The 18,632-nt window shown below is 40.6% G+C and overlaps 2 protein-coding genes across 3 annotated transcripts in view; one reads left to right on the forward strand and one right to left on the reverse strand.

Moving 5' to 3' along the window:
- The window catches only part of PTPN2 (protein tyrosine phosphatase non-receptor type 2), a 31,844-nt gene extending 23,595 nt beyond the window's left edge, over positions 1 to 8,249 (forward strand). Inside the window, exons 8-10 of one of the 2 annotated variants that reach the window (XM_032121496.1) lie at positions 1,012 to 1,202; positions 2,736 to 2,837; positions 7,416 to 8,249. In XM_032121496.1, coding sequence (XP_031977387.1) covers positions 1,012 to 1,202; positions 2,736 to 2,837; positions 7,416 to 7,437 — 315 coding nt within the window. In that variant the 3' untranslated portion in view covers positions 7,438 to 8,249. Of the gene's footprint in view, positions 1 to 1,011; positions 1,203 to 2,735; positions 3,334 to 7,415 lie in introns of those variants that run through there. The other variant, XM_032121488.1, reaches the window with a different exon arrangement.
- A 3,047-nt stretch (positions 8,250 to 11,296) lies between these two features.
- On the reverse strand, positions 11,297 to 18,594 carry PSMG2 (proteasome assembly chaperone 2). Its single transcript, XM_032121506.1, has 7 exons — positions 18,460 to 18,594; positions 16,611 to 16,782; positions 15,790 to 15,848; positions 14,855 to 14,973; positions 13,342 to 13,515; positions 12,021 to 12,141; positions 11,297 to 11,654 (listed from the first exon to the last, which is right to left on the reverse strand). Exons 1-7 carry the CDS (start codon positions 18,526 to 18,528, stop codon positions 11,562 to 11,564), a joined length of 807 nt encoding a protein of 268 aa, XP_031977397.1. The 5' UTR covers positions 18,529 to 18,594; the 3' UTR covers positions 11,297 to 11,561.
- Positions 18,595 to 18,632: the final 38 nt, after the last annotated feature.

Consider the following 18,632-nt stretch of genomic DNA (forward strand, 5'->3'; position numbering starts at 1 on the left):
GAAGTCAGTAAATGTGCAAACACAACTTTCATTTGCAGTGGAGGAGTTGGTTCATTGTTAAAACTCATTTTGCCAGCAGTCCATTTATAAGTAGCTGTTTTTTTAATATCACTCTGTGAATTTGGTGTTTAGTTTAGACCAGCAGTTGTGAAGTCATTCCACAGACAGGAATCTATCACTTGTTTTGAGAAGAGTCAGTTTTCAGTTCATTTACCTTGCCATAGACTTTTAAAAGTAACTGATTTTTTTCCTACAAGGTATTTTATGTCTTTATAGGCACTGGCTGATTTGTGTGAGAAAAGAAGTGACTGTTTTTTAGGGCTGATTCTTTTCCTTCCTGTGCACTTTCTAGGGTTCTTTTCTGCATGAAGTTTTTGCAGCAAGTCCTTCAGACTATTTATCATTAGGACAGAGATATAGCAAAACAGGTTTACTTGCAATTTCTTTTTTTCTTCCATCTCATTTCAGATTACTTCTCAAAACAAGGTGAATAACTCTTTTATGATGCAGTAGATCTCTGGACTAATGGGCCACTAGGTGAAATAGTAGGCCATGACTCTGGCATAGATAACTCTTTGTTAAAGTTTCCCAGTTCTCTCTTCTTAGGCAGTTCTTGCATACAAAGTCCTTTTGTATTTTGAAGCCAGAAAAGGTAAGAGCACAGCACAGGCCTGTAGCAAGTAGAGGGAGATGAGAAGTGCTGGACAGCGCAGGATTTTTAAGACAGGATGCTTCCTAATTGTGGAGCTGCTGTGGACAGTACAGACTCTGGAGACAGTGGCCTCATGCCTTCACAGTGGCACCATCCCAGAGAAACAGAAAAAAGGATCATTCATGGTTGTTGGACGAGACACATCTTGACCGAACTTTATTTCTTCATGTAGCAATTTTTTTTTCTTGATCTGGTAGTTCCTTTAATCTACTTCTGTGACTCTTCTTTTGGAAGACATCTTGGCAAGGGGGCCCTTTAATGTTAGGGGAATGTTTGAAATATGTTCTCCTTGTTTTCAGAAACGGTGGAAGGAGCTCTCTAAGGAGGACCAAGCGCCAAGTTCCGAGCAGTCTCCTCCACACCCAACCAAAATAACCACAGAGAAGTACAATGGGAACAGCATAGCCCTGGAGAACAAAGATCAAATGGAGAAAATAAACACTGACCTGTCCACTAAAGTTCAAGATATCACAGATGGGAACATTGAAAAGTAGGCAAGATAAACTTTTAAAAGGCAGATGCACTCTCTCAAAAGGTTGAATTATTGTCTGCTTTTCTTATTGTAAAAAACCTTCAAGATCTTTCTGCAGTAGCAGGGGAGGACACGTGGTATTTGACTGTCTTATTTAATGATTTTAAAAATACAACCTCAGTGATTCTTTGTGATATGGTTTTACTGTTAAGAGGTCAAGAGAAGAAAAGCAAATGTCTCTAACTGAACCAGCTAGACCTCACACTTTTGAAAGCATTTTCTTACAGATTGTCAGTGAACTCCATTGTGCAGTGTGAATGAGGTCCTAAAATTGTCCAGCATAATTTCATACTGATTTTTAAATACTATGCTGACTTATGTTTCAAAAAATACATGGTTCCTCAGAAACACAAAGGTTTGATCACAATACCACTTTCTGTATAGTGGTTGAAATTGTACCACTGGAGCCGTGTATTAGCCTCTGTTCGTGTTAAATCTGCCTGCTGAGAGTAGGTTCCTGTGGCTCAGCTGTGTCAGGTGAATTTGCCTTTCTCTTAGGAGTGCTGATGCCTCAGCTGGAAGGCACTGTGTGTCACTTGGGCCTTCCAACACGCGGGTCACCAAATGTTGATCCATGGTCAGAGATCCAAAAACTGGGCCAGGGCTGTGCCAAGCTGAGCCATGTGGTGAACAGAAGGAGGCAGTGTCTGTCCCAAAGGGCTGCAGCCCGAGATGAGACACAGCAGTTCTGTGTAGATAAGCTGGAATTCTGAAATAACAGCTGGCTCACCAAATGCCCCTATGGGTTTCTTTCTGTGTATTCATGAGTGTTTTGAGAGAGAATGACAGCAATTCTGTAGATGTTTGAAGGAACCCCTCACAAGCAGGAGTGAGGGTATGGATGTGAGTGGTGGCTGTGTGTTGGAAGTCAAAGAAAGTTGGTTTTTGTGTCAGAGTTATGCTGTCTTAGAGATTGTGAGGGCACTTTTGGAGACAAGAATTACAAGGTGGTCCTGGTAGTGTACCACACTGAACTCTGGTTTATTGTGTCCTTTATCATGATCTGGTTTACATCCTGAGATGAGTACTATTAAAGCTGCATGCAGCTGTGAGTAGGGGTTGGGGTCAGTGTATCATTGAGGCTGGTGTGAACTCTGCAGTGGAGGCGCCGTGTAAGTACTGTGACGCTTGTACATCATACCTGGCATTGCGTATAAAAGCAGCCTCCATGCAAAACATTTCAGCCACCAAATGGGGCAGAGACAGGGGTGAAAGCCTCTGCTCACATAATTTAACTAACTCTGTTCTCTGTTGAACTTGTAGATGAAGTACCATATACATCTTTACATCTGTCATTTACTTATTCATGGGGCTTCACTATCTGAAACTCTCTACATTAAGGTGGTTAAAACATAATAAAAGATTGCTTGGTTTGGATTTTATATACTGCTGTCATATGCTACTGGTGGGTTAACTACTGGAAGTGTTGGATATGATAATAGCCTTTTTTCCTGTTCTTCAGTGTAAGATTTACGTTTTTTTCTTTTTAAGTTCTGTCCGAAAACGACTGCGGGAGGATAGAAGAGCGAACACAGCACAGAAGCTGCAGCAGATGAAGCAGAAGCTAAATGAGACTGAAAGAAAAAGAAAAAGGTGGTTATACTGGAAACCTATTCTCACTAAGATTGGGTTTGGTACACTGATTTTAGTTGGTGCTTATTGCTGGAAAATGTATTTTCAATAACATTCCTTGTAAGTAAACAGTAAGTGTGACCTCTCCAACGGCTAATTTTGCTGGAAGGTAATGAGTAGGGGTGTGACTTTAAGCATAAACTCCTTATTCCTGGAATGGGTACAGACTGTTACATACAATAGAGAAGTGATGTAAACTTGATCTTGTGTCGACATCTCAGGACTTTCCCCTGCAGGTACTTAGAAAAATGAACCGCTGCCCCCCCAAGAGAGTTGATGGTTTTTGTTTATATGAGCAGGTACAAACTTGCCGCAACTGTTTATACACTTTTAAAAATGGTGTTCTACCAGATCTTCAGCAAATGCTGAACCATGGAGGTTTAGCTACCGAAGGCTGTCTGGATTTAAATTTACATGCCTGACATAAGCAATAAACAGTGTTGTATCATTTACATTATTAATGCAAAGAAGTTATCCTTAAATATGTGTAATGTGTAATGTACTAGTGACATGAACATAAACATTTTATATTCTTACGACCTAGGATAAATATATTTTATAATTGCATATTTAATCTTTTTGTAGTTCACTGTACTTTCAAAAGCTCAGTTTGTACAAATTTCTGACCAAAAGAATTTCATTTTGAAACTAAATGTAATTATAATTTGTGCATGAAAAGAACAGTGCAACCATTCCCCATATTTGACTCTCCCATTTGAAATGAGCAGCTAGAGGTCTGATAAAGCACTTGCCAGTTTCTACTCTGTTAATTTGCATTCCTTATTTATTTTTTGTAGTTTTCATTATTTAAGTAAGACGTAGAAATTTGATTTTTTTAAGGCTTTTGAGAACTTAGCTCCCACTGCAAATTATACTGTTGATTAATGTTAATTAATTCAGACTTCAGCTACTGTTTGAAGGCCAACATTGTTCAAGTTTTGACATTCCATTAAATGTGAAACATAATGTTTTGTGTGTCTATAGATTTTAATTGCTAGAAAAAATAAAATTAATTCATCAGTAATAGGTGTAGAAAGCACATCAAAGGAAACTGTAGGTGGACTTTCAAGGGTTGCTCTAATAGAAAAGAAATGTTGGTAGTGTTCTGCCATACCCAGTGTTTTCAGCTGTATGAGCCATTTTGGTAGCTTCACAAAGTCTAGAACTGCTTTTCAGGTTCCCCAGCACTGTATTAGAGAGACGTGCTAGTAAAACACTTGACTAATATTTTGGGAATATCTGTGCTACAGCTCCTTTAAAATTACTGAGCACTCCCTTTCCATTACTTGGGCAATAACACTTTCTATATAGTAATGTAACACAAACCATTTTCTGCCCTTTAAATTACTTTTGAATACAGAAATGGTATGTGGCTGAATGTAGCTTGTTGTTCAAGTTAGAATCTAATAATGTGTAGGATTGGATTGTATTTTGAAATGTGAATTTTATTTATTCAAGCATTGCCTTGTTGGGTGACTTCAGAGAAGTTGTGTTTTCTCTTTCCATTTTCTGTTGGGTGTGGGGTCTTGGGGGTTTTCTTCCACCCCCCTCCCCCATTTTGTAAAGCACTTCTTGGATTTACTGCTGAAAAATACTCAAAGAGCTGGATGATTACTTTGCTCCTTATTCAAAGGAATTGACTTCAAAGTTTTCCAGTACATCCAAGCTTGGTAGTCATATACGAGGCATGGGGCCCAATTACTCTGACATTTACTACACAAAGCTAAGTACAGTTTACTCTTTAAAATTCTCATTTTGCAGTAGCCGATACTATTCTGGACTACGCTGTTTGTATAGTAAACAGATGCTGAAGGGTCCTGATGAGGAAAACAAGTGTAGTTTCATAGAGTACTGGATTTGGGAACTTGTGCATCAGTAGGACAAGACAATTTGTTCCACGGCATTGCTGACCAACCATCCAGCTCAAATAGCAAAATGACTTGCTGACTGCTGGGACATAGCACAGGCACACAGCTCATGTATTTTAAGACATTTCACAATTTTTACAACCACAGTAACTTCTAGCCAGCAAGAAGACTGTCAATAGATTTTTTTTCCTTTAAATTGAGGACAGGTTTTTCAGTATCAGCTACAACTGATAGTAGGTGTAAATGTATGTGCCTTATAAAGATATTTTGGTTATAGAAAAATACACGGAATGTAATTTAAATGCTTTTGTAACAGAAATATTCCAGATTTTATTCTAAATACTTAAAAGCAGCTAAGGAAAAAGTGCAGGCGAAACTTAGACTGATACCACACTGTCATTTATTGCCCTTCTTTTGGCATGAGACGGATTTCCTGGGCTACCAGGATCTTACAGGCACTGAGCTCTAACTGCAGCTTGTCAAGTTGTCACTTGATTTTTTTCCTGGTTCCATCTTCTAAATTCTGGCTTTTCAGTTTTCTTGATCCTGAGTAAGCATTCCTCAGTTCAGGGTGGGGCAGGGCAGGGGGCAGCCAATTCAGATCACCTCACACTCTGTTACCTTCTTGATGCAATAAAGCAGGACTTGCACATGCAGCAGTTGTTCTGTGAAAGTTTGGTTTGGTTCTGTGCTTGCAAGTACCTTGGGAGTCTTTAACTGTTAATAATTTAAGGAGGAGGAACCAGTACAAGCCTTGGACAAAACTGTTTTGAACAGTGAATTGTTCATGACAGTATGAGAATAGTAAGGAAAATCAAATGATTGATCTCTTTGTACATTCCAGGAAATAATTCGGATAAAAATCTTCTTTCTGGTCCATCACTAATCCTTAAAACCTAAAATCTGGAGGATTGTTTTCTGTGCTGCACACTAAGCCCTTGTGATACTTTGTTATTCTGTAGGATTTAAATTTGCAGCAGTTTTGCACAGCTTGGATGTTAAATAGGAACAAATATGGGCCAAAATGAAGAACTGTCGATCCCAGTCACCTGTGTCATAGGAAATGCTTAAAGGGTGAAATTGAAGGACATGCCTTCTGACCCCTCTTCTCTCCCCCTCCCCAGTTTCTGGCAAGCTGCTGGCTGGTCCCATGCTACTTCTAAAATGTTGTTGGGCTCTATTCAGAATGTTACTATGTTTGTTCTTCCCCTCTTCTCTGGAAATGCATCAGCCGAAATACTTGATGCATAGTGGGCATCTCTGATTAAACAGTGTTTGAGTCTCAGATAAACACTTGTGTACAAATCATGCACGTGTTCATGAAAAAATACCTAGCAAACATTTGGACCTCCACTGCAAGGGGTTTGCAAATTTGGAATTAATCCTTTAGGTTTCCTATTTGTGTTTTTGGTGCAGGGACAGTCCACTTAGTGACGGTACATCTGTATTTTCCTTGAAATGTATTAAGTAAAATAATTTAATTCAGTGTGAAATAGCAATTTGGAAATAAACCTCTGGATTTGTTATGGGAGTGAGATGTTGCCAGTGAAACGTAGCTTATTCTGTTAAAGCTCGAGTAATATGGTTTACTGACATCAGTTTATGTCCCCCTGAAAAGGGAGGAGGCATAAATATGTATGCATGTATGTGTGACTGGGTCATGCAGGCAATGAAAAAGCCTGGTTAGCTTTATGTTTAATGAATGTAAACCAAATTATTTAGTTTGCTGTTTGGCATTATAGTAAAACCTGAGACACTTGAGGACTGCATGAGAAACTAAATTAACAATGACAAAAGAGGAAGTCTTCTGCAGGGCCAAGTGGCTTAAGCCAGAGGACTGTACTTGCAAAGGTGATGTGACACACAGTAGTCTTCCTGGGCCTTTTTGTTTGCCCCCAAAGTTTTAAGTCAGTCTTTCATTTTTATGTACAAAAAATAAACGTGTTCGAAATTGCATCTCTGTCTGAGTCTTTATTTAAATTGGAAGGATAAATATTTGGAAGCCCTCTTTCAATGTGTCGTAACTGGTGGAGGAAAGCTGCTTTATGAATCAGTGTAGTCCTTGCAGAACTCAGACGCATTTTACCCGTAGTAGCTTGGGGGTGTGGTGCTGTGAACACCAAGGTCTCTTTCTGTAGGCTCGGAGTGGAGCTTTGCCTTGCCTAAGAAAAAAGTGTCCAGTGCTGGGGTGTCTTTCTCACTACAGGAAATCTTTGCCTAGAGACAGTTACTTTTGTGCCGCTGTAGCAGGATTGGCCTACAAAGCTGTGAGAGGTGATGTGTTCTGAGATGCAGCCTGCCATAGTCCTACTGAGGCCCAAGGAGACTTCTGCAGTGCTTGTGGTTAAAGGTGTGAGGAAGTGGTTTGCTGGACTGAGCCCTGTGCTTGAAACTCTCCAGCAAGGATGTGCCTCGTACTGTAACATGGAAACACCTTCTGGAAAAGCAACGGCTTTCCAAGAGCACTTGCTCAGAGGCAGTAGTTGCTCCAGGGAACACATGAGAAGCTGTTTGGTGTTGACAGTGAGCTGCAAATCCACTGTCAGTTCTTAGGTTTTTTTTTTTTTTTTTTTTTTTTTTTTTTTTTTTTTTTTGTTGTTTTTTTTTTTGTTGTTTTTTATCCCCGTATTCTGTACTGAATCGGTGACTTTCTTTTGGTTGTATGTCGCAGGCCGAGACTGACTGACACCTAAGCCTTCAAGACTTGTGAATATTCTGCAGCTATAAACTGCAAACTATTGACATGCAAAGCGAGACATGAACCCCCTCTTCGGGAACAAAAAGTGAGGTCTGTTAAGTACCAAGAAGACCTCAGTTATCTGTTTACAGCGTAAACTGCACCGAGGGGATGAAGACCACCAGCAGCGTGTGCTACTTTGCAAAACGAAATAATTTGCCATCGTGTGTTTTTATAATGCCTGTATTAATGTAGAAAGATGTAAAAGAAATAAATTAGGAAATATTTTGTTTTGTACTGCCATTCTTATTGTATTTTTATACTTTTTGGCAGCATTAAATATTTTTTTAACTTGATGATGTGCTGTTGTGTGCGCGTTATGTTAGGGAGAACCTGTTAAAGAGTGTGTGTTGTGGAAAAAGAAGGGGTTTGCCTTAAGGTTTCCTGATACCTGTCTTAAATGGAAAATGGCAAAATTATTAGAGTGCGCTTTATGCAAGTATTTTCATTAATGCTAAGTATTGTAGTTTGATTTAGGAGGAACTCTTGCACATTTCTTTTGTAATACACCACTAAGAATCTTATTTTACTAATCTGACCAGTCAGTTTGGTAATCCTTTTTATGTTTGCTATAAAATATGCACAAAATGTTCAGAATAACTTTGTGATGGGAAAGTGTTCTGCTGGTGATGCTCTAAAGGGAAGAAAGATGGACAACCTGACCTCTCTTGACCCACGGTCCTGTGTAGTTAACGGGAGCTGAGGAACAAAACTGAAGCGCACAAAAGTCAATGGTGTCTGTAATTAAACAGGTTTTGGATTGTGCCATTGCCGTGTGTTGTATGTACGGTATTTTCCTCCATGTCTCCCACCTTCTGTCAGTGTTCTCCTTGACACAGTCAGGATAGATTGGAAATGGGTAAGCCACAGTGCTGTGTAAAGGAGTTCTTCCAGTGGGGTCAGCAGGGTTTCCAGCCTTGTGCCTTCGGTAACAGAGTTGATCTCAATTCTGCACATGTTCTCTGATGGCTTCAGATAAACCTTAACTCACAAAACCCCTATATATTTACTATGACTGTCTAAACTGCCATGTGGTGGGGTTTTACGTGGGATTTGCACGTTGTATATTTTTGTAACAGTTTTTTGTACAAGTCATATAGTTACTGAAAGTGAAGTGTGGAAGAGGGGGGAAATCTCAGCCAACTCAGGCACTTTTTGCTAAAAAAGGCAGCAGCCTGAAATCTTAGCAGAATTTGGTGTTGAGGCCTATTCATGAAAGCAGTCATATTCAGAGTTGTGTTGAACTTGAAGAGGAAGCTGAAGCAGAGAGTACATAATGCTATTACTTGAGCTAAAGACACACTTGACACCGTCCTGAAATAGTCTAAATTGCCAGTCTGGTTTGTCCAAATTTTGTTTTCTTTACAAGGTTTACTATTGTTCTGAGCCTATGCTGGAGGAGAAAACAACATTGTGACTTGATTCAGTTTCCATTTTCAAGTTGGTGCAGCTGTGAAACCAGGAGTGTTTGTACCAAGAGATCAAGCTCTGCCAAAACCACTGCAATAAATCCTGCTGTTGTTGATTACAGGAACAGGGCCTGTTTATACCACGTGGGACATCTTTGCGTAAAGCTTCCAGCTGTTCATGCCTTTTACCTTTTGCTATGGTTTAAGTTTTCATTATTTTCCCCCTCTTGGGGTTGTGAGTAAGCATGCACTGCATGACTACTGGAAATGTGCATGTGCTTCATTAGTCTACCTGCTGCTATCACATACACAACTAGTTTATCTTGTGGGGCATAGACAGCTGAATATCCTAATAAAAATGCTAATTGCCCTTAGCTTGTAAATGGTTTTCAGCTACTGAGATGCTGGAATGAAGTTGATGTCAGCCAGCTTGATGAATCGGCAAAGGAGATTAAGATACAGGAGTTCCAAACCCAGGGCTTTGCCAGGTTTCATTGAGTGCTGCCTTGTGACAGAAATCTTGGCTTTCTGACCAGTGCACTTGTTGGGTTATTACTACACAGGCCCCCGTTCTTGACTACTGCTGGGAAAGTGTATTTAAAAAGGTGAAGGAAGAGGAGAGAAAGGACAAGTGAGTGTGTAATGGCAGCCTTTAAAGAAATCGGGTTAGAATGATCAGACTTGTTTGTGAAAGGCATTTTTTTCGCTATGAAAAAACTAGGATTTACTGATGGCCGTTTTTTCCCCATGTTCAAGAGCAGTGTTGCAGAGGTGCGTTTTATTTTTCCTAGTCCTCTGAACATCAGGCCAAAGGCGCGGCCTTGTCCTGCAGGAAGGTGTTGGTGTGTGCAGGGGCTGCGCTCGCCTGTCCCGGGCACTGGAGGCAGGAGCGGCTCGGGGCCAAGGGCAGCGCTGCCCGCCCTGCGGCGACCGCCCGCGGAACTGCCGGCCCTGCAGAAGCTGCGTCCTTGTTCCACTCACAAGGATCCGACTGCCCTCTACCTTCTCCACGGGGAACAAGAAAGCCCTGAGGATTTTCTCTTTCACAAAGTCTTCCCAGTGTTCTCCCTTCCCCTTCTCAAGGTTTCACTCGGCTGTGCCTCTCGAGGAGGTACTGAATATCTGTGGCTCACTTAAGAAAAATACTGCAAAGCAAGTAACACCCCTTTCATTGCTTCTGTCTGGTCCTTCAGTTCTTCAAGATTTAATTTGCCCTCCTGCTCTATATACACCTCATAGTCACTTGGCTCAGTTTGAATATGGTTATTTTTTCCAACTAGCTTTAGGCTTATCAGACTTGCCCTGTGCTACACATGGCCTTTTGTCTGCATTCCCTGACTGCATCTGCATTTTGACTCACCAATTTAGTCAGGATACGTGTGGGAACTCCTAAAAATATATTTAGGTTAATTCTCACTTTTCAACTCTAGAACTGACCATCTTGCACCCATGATATAAAGTTGCTTTTAAATCAGCTGATGTGACCAAGCACTTCCAAAACATCAGAACTGAACACATTGCTAAATACTGTAATGCAACAGGGACCATCACAAACTCTGAACATGTGAACTGTCCATCACGTAACTGCTGTCTCAGACTAAACCTGTAAAATACACAGATACCAGACTGCCTGATACCAGGCAAGGTTCCCTAATTATTTTATAGAGCACTGTATTCATGTTCAGTCTAAGGCAGCTTATTGACCTAGAAACTTTAGTTTCAGCATCTTAGCAGCTTCTGGAAATGAACAGGAGCCTGGAAAAAGCTCAGGGTAACCTAATTGTGGCCTCCCAGTTCCCAGAGGGAGCCTACTAGAGAGCTGGAGAGGGACTTTTTACAAAGGCATGTAGTGACAGGATAAAGGGAAATGGCTTCAAACTGAGAGCAAGCTTAGGTTGAGAATTGGGGAGAAATTTTTTACTGTGAGGGTGGTGAGGCACAGGCTCAGGTTGCCCAGAAAAGTTGTGGATGCCTCATCCCTGGAAGTGTTTAAGACCAGTTTGGCTGGGGCTCTGAGCAACCTGTTCCAGTGGAAGGTGTCCCTGCCTACAGCAGTGGGATTGGAACTAGAGGATCTTCAGGATCCCTTCCAACCCAAACCATTCTATGTAGACAGAAAAGACAGAACAGGCTGTTACACTGCTTGCAATCTCCCCAGTTGAAGCTACCACAACAGCATTGGGAAAAGAATGCAAAACCAGATCACTTCTGACCTTGACTTAACTCACCAGGAAGTTTTGAAAAAAAAGTTAAGATCCACAGTTGACATGGCAGAGGAGGTAAGCATGGCATTAGGAACTTCTTTCTTCCAAGAAAATCCATGCCTACATATCACTCTCAGTTCTCAGCTGCATTAAGAAGGAGCACCATAAGCTCGTCCATGGCAGTAACACTTAACCAGGGAAAAAGATTTCTTAAAAAGTATTTTATTAGAAAAAACTTCCAACCAAAGTTACTCAATAAACAACTGTACAAAACATATATCTTTGGTGAGTTTGCAAAAGTTATCTTAATTTCTTTAGCTACTCACATACACAAAAGGAATTTTTCTTAAATAAAGCATTTATGTAGACACCAAAGCAAGCTGCTGCTCCTTGGCAATTACTGTGTAATCACTACCTCAAGGGACATCTGCGACCGCACGCGTGACTCACAGCGAGTTCAGAGCTGATCAGAAGAGGGCAGGTGGGAGACCACTGCCAAAAAGCAAGCGCCAAGAACTCGGTATCTTCCACTGTGAAGAAGCATCTGTGGAATTGTTGCTCTGCAACAAACCCAGAATAATTAAGTTTTAAGTAGTAAATACGTAACTCTGGAACGGGTATTAAAATAATGGGCAGTAGTACAAGTGTCAGTGTCACGGTGGGTTGCTTTAGAGAAGGGCACTGGAAGAGAGAATTCTATCAAACCTTTACACAGTTTTTGCCCACACCTGTCAAACAAAAGAACTGGTGTTCAGATTTGTTTTTTCAGGTGGGGAAAATCCCAGTGAGATTTAAATCAAAATATGTATTTAATTTTGCATATTCTTGATGACCAAGAGCCAAAATGAACCCATCTGGACTGAAGAAAAATGAAAATAATGGATATAAAATATGGAGGCAAGAAATTTAGATCAAACATTACTTACTTCAGTTTTAATTAGCTGGAGCCATTCATTAAGATAGTTAACAAGAACAAATGCATCAGGGATGTTGTCTCCTTCTGAGCAAAATTTCAGAAGAACTGCCATTTGGATTCCCTTTGAACAGCTGCAACAAAAATGAGCATGCATTTGTACTTCATTTTGAGATCCACAATTATATTTACGTATAAAGAGCAGCAACAATATGCATGTATCTGGTGAAAAGCAAAAACCAAAAAGGAAAAATGTATGGAGATACATTTTTTTTTTTCCCCCTCTCCAGATTTCCTTGATCACATTTTCACACTTCATGCTCTTTTTCTTAGTCTTGAATTTTTTCTTTACTTTGCAAGGCAGGAATCCTACATCTTGCAAGAGTACTCAGGCCTCTTTTATGTACTTGGTTAGCATTTTTGTGCTGGTGAGGCATTTTTCACATCCTTTGGTACAATCACTCCTTCTCTTTCTGTGTATTTGAAACCAGCAGTTTTGCAGGCTGCATGTCACTACTTTACTTGGAATATTCTCATTTTTTCATTTAGATATTAAGATTGTTATTTTAATTTTTTTTTCCCCAAGTCCTGGCAGGTCTTTTCTTTTGCAATTATATATTGTTTCCATACTGAAGTCAGTATAAAGGTAAGCATGGCATTAGGAACTTCACTGCTGTTGAATGCAACAGTGTGGACAGGTGTCAAAAGTAATAGTTAAAAAATAAAAGTCAATTTTACACCTGATCCAACACATCTTTTGCAGAACTACACAGTTGTGCTATAAATGAGTATTAGTATCCAAAATTTAAAAACTCAGGCATGCTTTCAGCACAACTTCTGATACACACACCTTTTAACAAAACCCCCACATCTAATTTTTTTGCTAGCCCTGAAATCTTAACTCATTCTTAGTGCTCAGAATTGTTTGTGGGTTTTTGGTTTTTTTTGTATAACTGATGTTGGAACCATTTGCCTCAGGAAACAGTTTTAGTTAAAGTAGCACAGGTACAGGAATTCTACTATTTACAGATCGTGGTTTGCATAATATCAGATTCCAGGTTGATCATGATCATAACTGTAAAGGCTTTATTACTTTCCTGTAGCCCATTCCCTTATATTTTTATCTTATTCTAACTTTATGACACAGAATTCTCTACTTCTCTTCCTCTTAATTATGGGTCTGACCTGAAAGAAGTTCTATTCCTATAAAGCCCTGTTCTGTAAAAAGAAGGACTTTTCTTTTCCTATAACATAGCACTTTATAAGACAATTTTACCCAAGTACTAAAAACGTGACTTCTGATATCTTTCTGTGCTTCTCTTTAGGCAACTCACCTCTCAGTGAACAACAGTTTTGTGATGCCTCCTCCAGGTATATGCAGAACTTTGTCTGTGTCACTTACTCCAGGGTAAGCTGCTACTTTTTCCATTTCTTTCCAGTTCAACTCCTGCATGCGGCCCCCAACTGCTTTCTCCAGATCAGGTGTGAGCAGGTAGCGCAGTGGTGTCCTAGAAACAAGTCAAGGATGCCTTCAGTCTGCCAAGGACAGACACTACCCCAGCTACCACTTGTGGCAGACAGAAGGTGCAAGCACTGAGGACCTCACATCTGCCATGAAGAATTGCTCTGACATTCTCTCCCTCTTCAGGTCGAAGTTAGAAAGTAAGTCTGTGGCCTCAGAACTGTACAAACTACTCAGCTTTCTGCTACAAATAGAATGTAGGTACCCGACTTTTAAGGGCTCAAATAACAGACAAGTGCTAAATACATAAGCACATAAATAGGGGAACTGCTTATAGTTGTTAAAATAATTTACAAATAAAACATGTTTTTTCTTCCTTCAGATAGGAGGTGATTAATTCACAATCTGTTAGGGTCAACTTGGACTTCACCAGGATACACTATTTTTAATAAGCTTACACTACTAATACATTCAGATTTCAGTCAAGTTAAAAGTATTTTCTGAATGCACTACCCTCACTCTTTGGTAAATCTGCTATAAGGGAGTTGTTCTGTGGGGCTGAGGGAGCTGGGCGGGCTTTAAATTACCACAACTTATGACTCAGACCTCATCAAATAACCATCAGTCCCTCTCATTTCATTCCATGTTAGCTGGCCATCCTGAAATTGTATGGATCTACCACTACATCAGGAACGTGCATAGATCTAAACCTCCTTTGTGGCCCTACATATTTATAGAGCCTGAGCATAACAACTGCAGAAATACTGGTTTTATTTGCAGAAATACGGATTTTATTTGTTTTTCATTAAATCACCAGTTATGATGCCCTTCAATCAGCAAGAAATGCTTGGTTTTTAAATGGGTAATATTAGTAAAAATACATTGCAGTTGCAACCTTGTAGCTGCCTCCTGACAAATAATAACTGATAACTTCCTATTAAAAAAACAAAAAGGAATGACAACTTACTGTATTAAAGAAAACCTTCCACAAACAGAACGATGAAGAAGAGGTAGGAAAGGAACCAATATTGTAATCAACTGTTAAAAATGTAATCTGTGACCTGTATGTCAGCAGTTAATCCCTGACATTGCTTGCAGCCACAAGTTAAAACCGAGGCTCTGTTGCCTGGCAGTGCAGGCCAAGTGCAATTTGCTTACAGCTTTTCATTTGATCAGAACTTTTGACAGTAGTAACCCAGAAAATTCAGAGATTAATCCTGTATAACATCATGTTTTAATAGTATACTAAGCATTTTATGACCTATGTACACATATGCAAGCAAAAGCACCCTGTGAGAAGTACTAAGTACATGGAAGTAGAGGGAAGTATGTCAGCCAAAAAACCCCAGAAACATCATTTAGGTCTTTTAGGGACACAAACATACCCCAGAAGCTGCTCATCGTCGCGCTGGTACGCGTGGCTGCTGGACAGAAGGACAACCCTGGCACAGTTGCTGCTCTTCACCCAAGAAAGCAGGGTTTCACAGAATGGCCTGTACTTGTTCTTTACGCAAAGACACAGACAAAAAGTGAAAAATTTAATGGGTCCTTAACAATACTAGGTGTTACATAGTATATTTAGCAGTGATGTAAGTTAATTGTTCATATCCACTTAGTCTTCAGCCCCAGATAGATTTTTAAAAAGCAGAGAACTGCCCTGGTTGTTTACTTAATCAAAACTACACATAGAATTATAAGAATTAGCATTAAGACCATGACAACAACAACAGTACCACCTGCTTTGTGTGCCATTAATACCAAAGGAAAAAACTTCAGAGCAAGATGGGATGGCAGGATTACACAGTATTTTTCCACAGTTTGAACTGCTAAAATACTGCACCACAAAATTTTTTTCTGGCATGGCATTCTGCTTACTTTAAATTACAGCCACTGTCCAGTAATACTAAATTCTTTATTTTTACATAATGAATGCAGTTTAAATGGATATAGCATACTACAGAAATAATTGGTATGACACACAAAAAAACCAAAGCTATTACAAAGAACACAGAAAAAAATAAATGTAAGGGAAAAAAATAAACAGACATAACCCAGACCATTTTGTATTTTCATGACTCTTAATAACTAAGGAGATATTTACACTAAAATCTACCAACACAGGCAGCTGTTGTGGAGCTTGGAAAAACAAAAGCAAAACCTCAACCCTCAATGAATGCAGAAATCAGTAAAACTGTGCCAATTGCAGAAGGTGTTACAGCATGAAGTAGAAAAATAATTTTGCCAGGCCACTTAAAACTATTTGCCAGCAGAACTATTCAAACCAAACAGTGAAGTAAGAACAATCAATGAACGTACATACCTTTATAAAAGGTGATCTGATCTGCAGTACTACAAGTTTCTTTGAAGGTAAGGAGTACACTATAAGAAGAAATCATTAAGTCTTGTTAAGAAGAAACTGAGAAAGAGATCTGGGTTTAAACATATGAAGCATTATCCCATTTACGAACTTCAGGATAGTAAACCCTTCAGCTATCAATTCTTACAGGAAAGCCTGACAACATCCACTGTGTTAACAACACATATTTCTGTGCATTGTATTTTCATCAGACCTAATTTCAATTGTACTAAATTCAAAGGATTGAATTATGAAAGATATATGAAGATTTGCCTCCTGTAATGATTCAGATAATCTCTGCAAAGATTGAGAGATTATTCCGAGATTTCTGTGATTTAAGAGGGTAAAAAAAAAATTAAATGCAAACATCAGTGTAGGGAAAGAAACTAAGCATTTGTAGGGGGAGTGCGAGAAAGGCAAAGGTATGTAGGAAGGAAGAAGAGTGGTTAAGTATCCTTCTAAATCAGAAACTCAACTTGTATTCCAATAATTTATTTTAAGTATGTGCACCCTTGATATTGCTTTGGATTAACACCGCAGAGAGTTTTGCAATATGGCTGAAATCCAACATTTCTTACTGGTTCTAAATGTCAAATTAGGTTTCCAAAATAACAACAGGAACAGTTTCCTCTGTAAAGTGTAAATACGTTCCTATTTGTAGGTTTCTGCAGTTGTTATTACTGACCTTAATTTAAGCACATCAGCAAAATTTAACAACAAAAAAAGTAAATGTGATGTTCTTGCATCTTATGCCCCTCAAAATACCTTCAGCATTCAATACCCACCTTCAGCGTTTATACTCAGCTCCGTTGAGTTTTCTTCTGCTGTTGCATATGGGTTATTTCCAACCATTGGCACCAGGCAATCGGTGTAGAAGTAACCAACTTTAGGCATGTCAAGTGTGGAAATCACCAGATCTATTGCCAGCTGACCAACATTTCCCACGGACACTGCTGGCTGAAGTAACAGAATGTGCTAAATTACAGGGTGCTTTATGGATGGCATAAGGTGCTCTTCAAATACCGAAAGCTTAAATTCCTTAAAATCTGGTCAAACATGACTTCTAAAAGTGGCTGCTCATCCTCTGGCAAAGATAACCATTTCTTACCAGAAGAATTGGTAAATACAGAATTTGGTCCCTGTTCCACAAAAACATCCTGGCCACTTCTGTGAATAATCCTGTCTCATTGTAAACTGAAAGAAAACCTTGGAAATCTACCTCCTCCCCCTCATTTCTGGATTGAGAGTAGATAAAAGCCACTCAAAAAACTGATGTGAGACTGGCAAACCTCACATGATGCCCAAAGACAACGCTGGTATTACATATTAAGCCTCTAAATCTCAGACGGACCCACAGACAAGAGTAGGTTGTTTTTCATTTTTTTAAGGATGAAAATGATAAGGGTGCTCCTGAATTCATTTCATAGGAATTGCTGTGGGTTGTCGTCAATCGGGGCAGATAATGACCTAATAGACCGACCTAATATAATGGCACGGAAAGGGAAAGTCAAGAGTCTGTATCCTTCCAAAGAAACTGTTACAGGAAGACAACAATAAAACATTCGGTTGCTTTCCTCTAATTTAGAATCAAATCTACGAATTGCTGCTGCTGCCCACTGCGGACAGAGACCGGATCTGAGGCTGACACAAAGTGAAGGAGGTCGCGGCTGTACTGAGTAGCCCCACGCCCTGGCTGGTAGCCAGCTCCCCGCCGGTGCCACGCGAGGAGCACGGCAGTGATGTGTTTCCTGCTGCTTGTCAGCTGACCGGGAATTACTTCCTGCGCAGCCTGCACAGTCATCCCGAGCTGTGCAGCCCTGCCAGGGAAGCGATGGGGTTCCCTGCAGCTAACCCAGCAAAAGGGGAGAAATCACGGGGTTTGCCCCGCCGCAGCCTGCGCTGGAGCTCTCGTCCCACACTGACATCGCCACCTCGGGCACATGACCTGACACTGATGTCACACCATGTGTGAAGGCGATAAAAACACTCCCTGAAACAATCCTAACCGAGATTTAAATATAGCAGAAATTGTTGGTTTTTTGGTTTGTGGTTTTTTTTTTTTTGTTGTTGTTGTTTTTTTGTTTGTTTTACATTGGAAACATTTATATATCGCATCTAAATGAAAAAAACCCCAAGCTTTTATTGCAGTGGCAACCCACGGGTGCTGCAAGTCTTGTAAATGCACATAGGGCGCATTAATTTTTAGAGCAACAGCATATAACTATAGCTCTAAAACAGCATATAGCTATTGCTCTAAAATAACATATAGCTATTGCAGCTCGGCGCGGATCATTTTGACAGGGGCAAACCCCGGGTTCTGAGGAGGGAGAAGCTGACAGAAACAGAGAAAACCGCGCTAAGCTCTGCTGCAGACCGAGCCCTCCAAACCCCCTTTTCCTCAGAAGAACACCTCACAGATTCCACACACACCGCCTGCCCTGCACCTTCTCGGCTTATCCCGCGGCCAAGCACCCAGGGACGAGCCTCGGGCAGGGCAGGGAGAGACACCAGAGCCCCCCGTGTCCCGTCCCACAGGAGCGGAGCGGAGCGGAGCCCTCAGCACAGGGGCCCGGGGCAGCGACCCCTCAAACCCACCGATGGCGGGGAGAAGGGGGAAGCAGGAGCGTGACTCACCATGAGCAGAGTGAAGCCTTTAAAGTCGGGGGCGGCGGAGCCCCCGCCGCGGTCGCACGGAATGAACATGCCGCCGGGAAGGGAGGAGGGAAGGAGGCAGTGAAGAAAGGAAGGAAGGAAGGAAGGAAATAAGGAGGGAGGGAAGGAGGGAGTGAAGAAAGGAAGCAGGGCGG

This window comes from Corvus moneduloides, chromosome 1 (assembly GCF_009650955.1).
Source record: "Corvus moneduloides isolate bCorMon1 chromosome 1, bCorMon1.pri, whole genome shotgun sequence".
NCBI classification, from domain to species: Eukaryota; Metazoa; Chordata; class Aves; order Passeriformes; family Corvidae; genus Corvus; species Corvus moneduloides.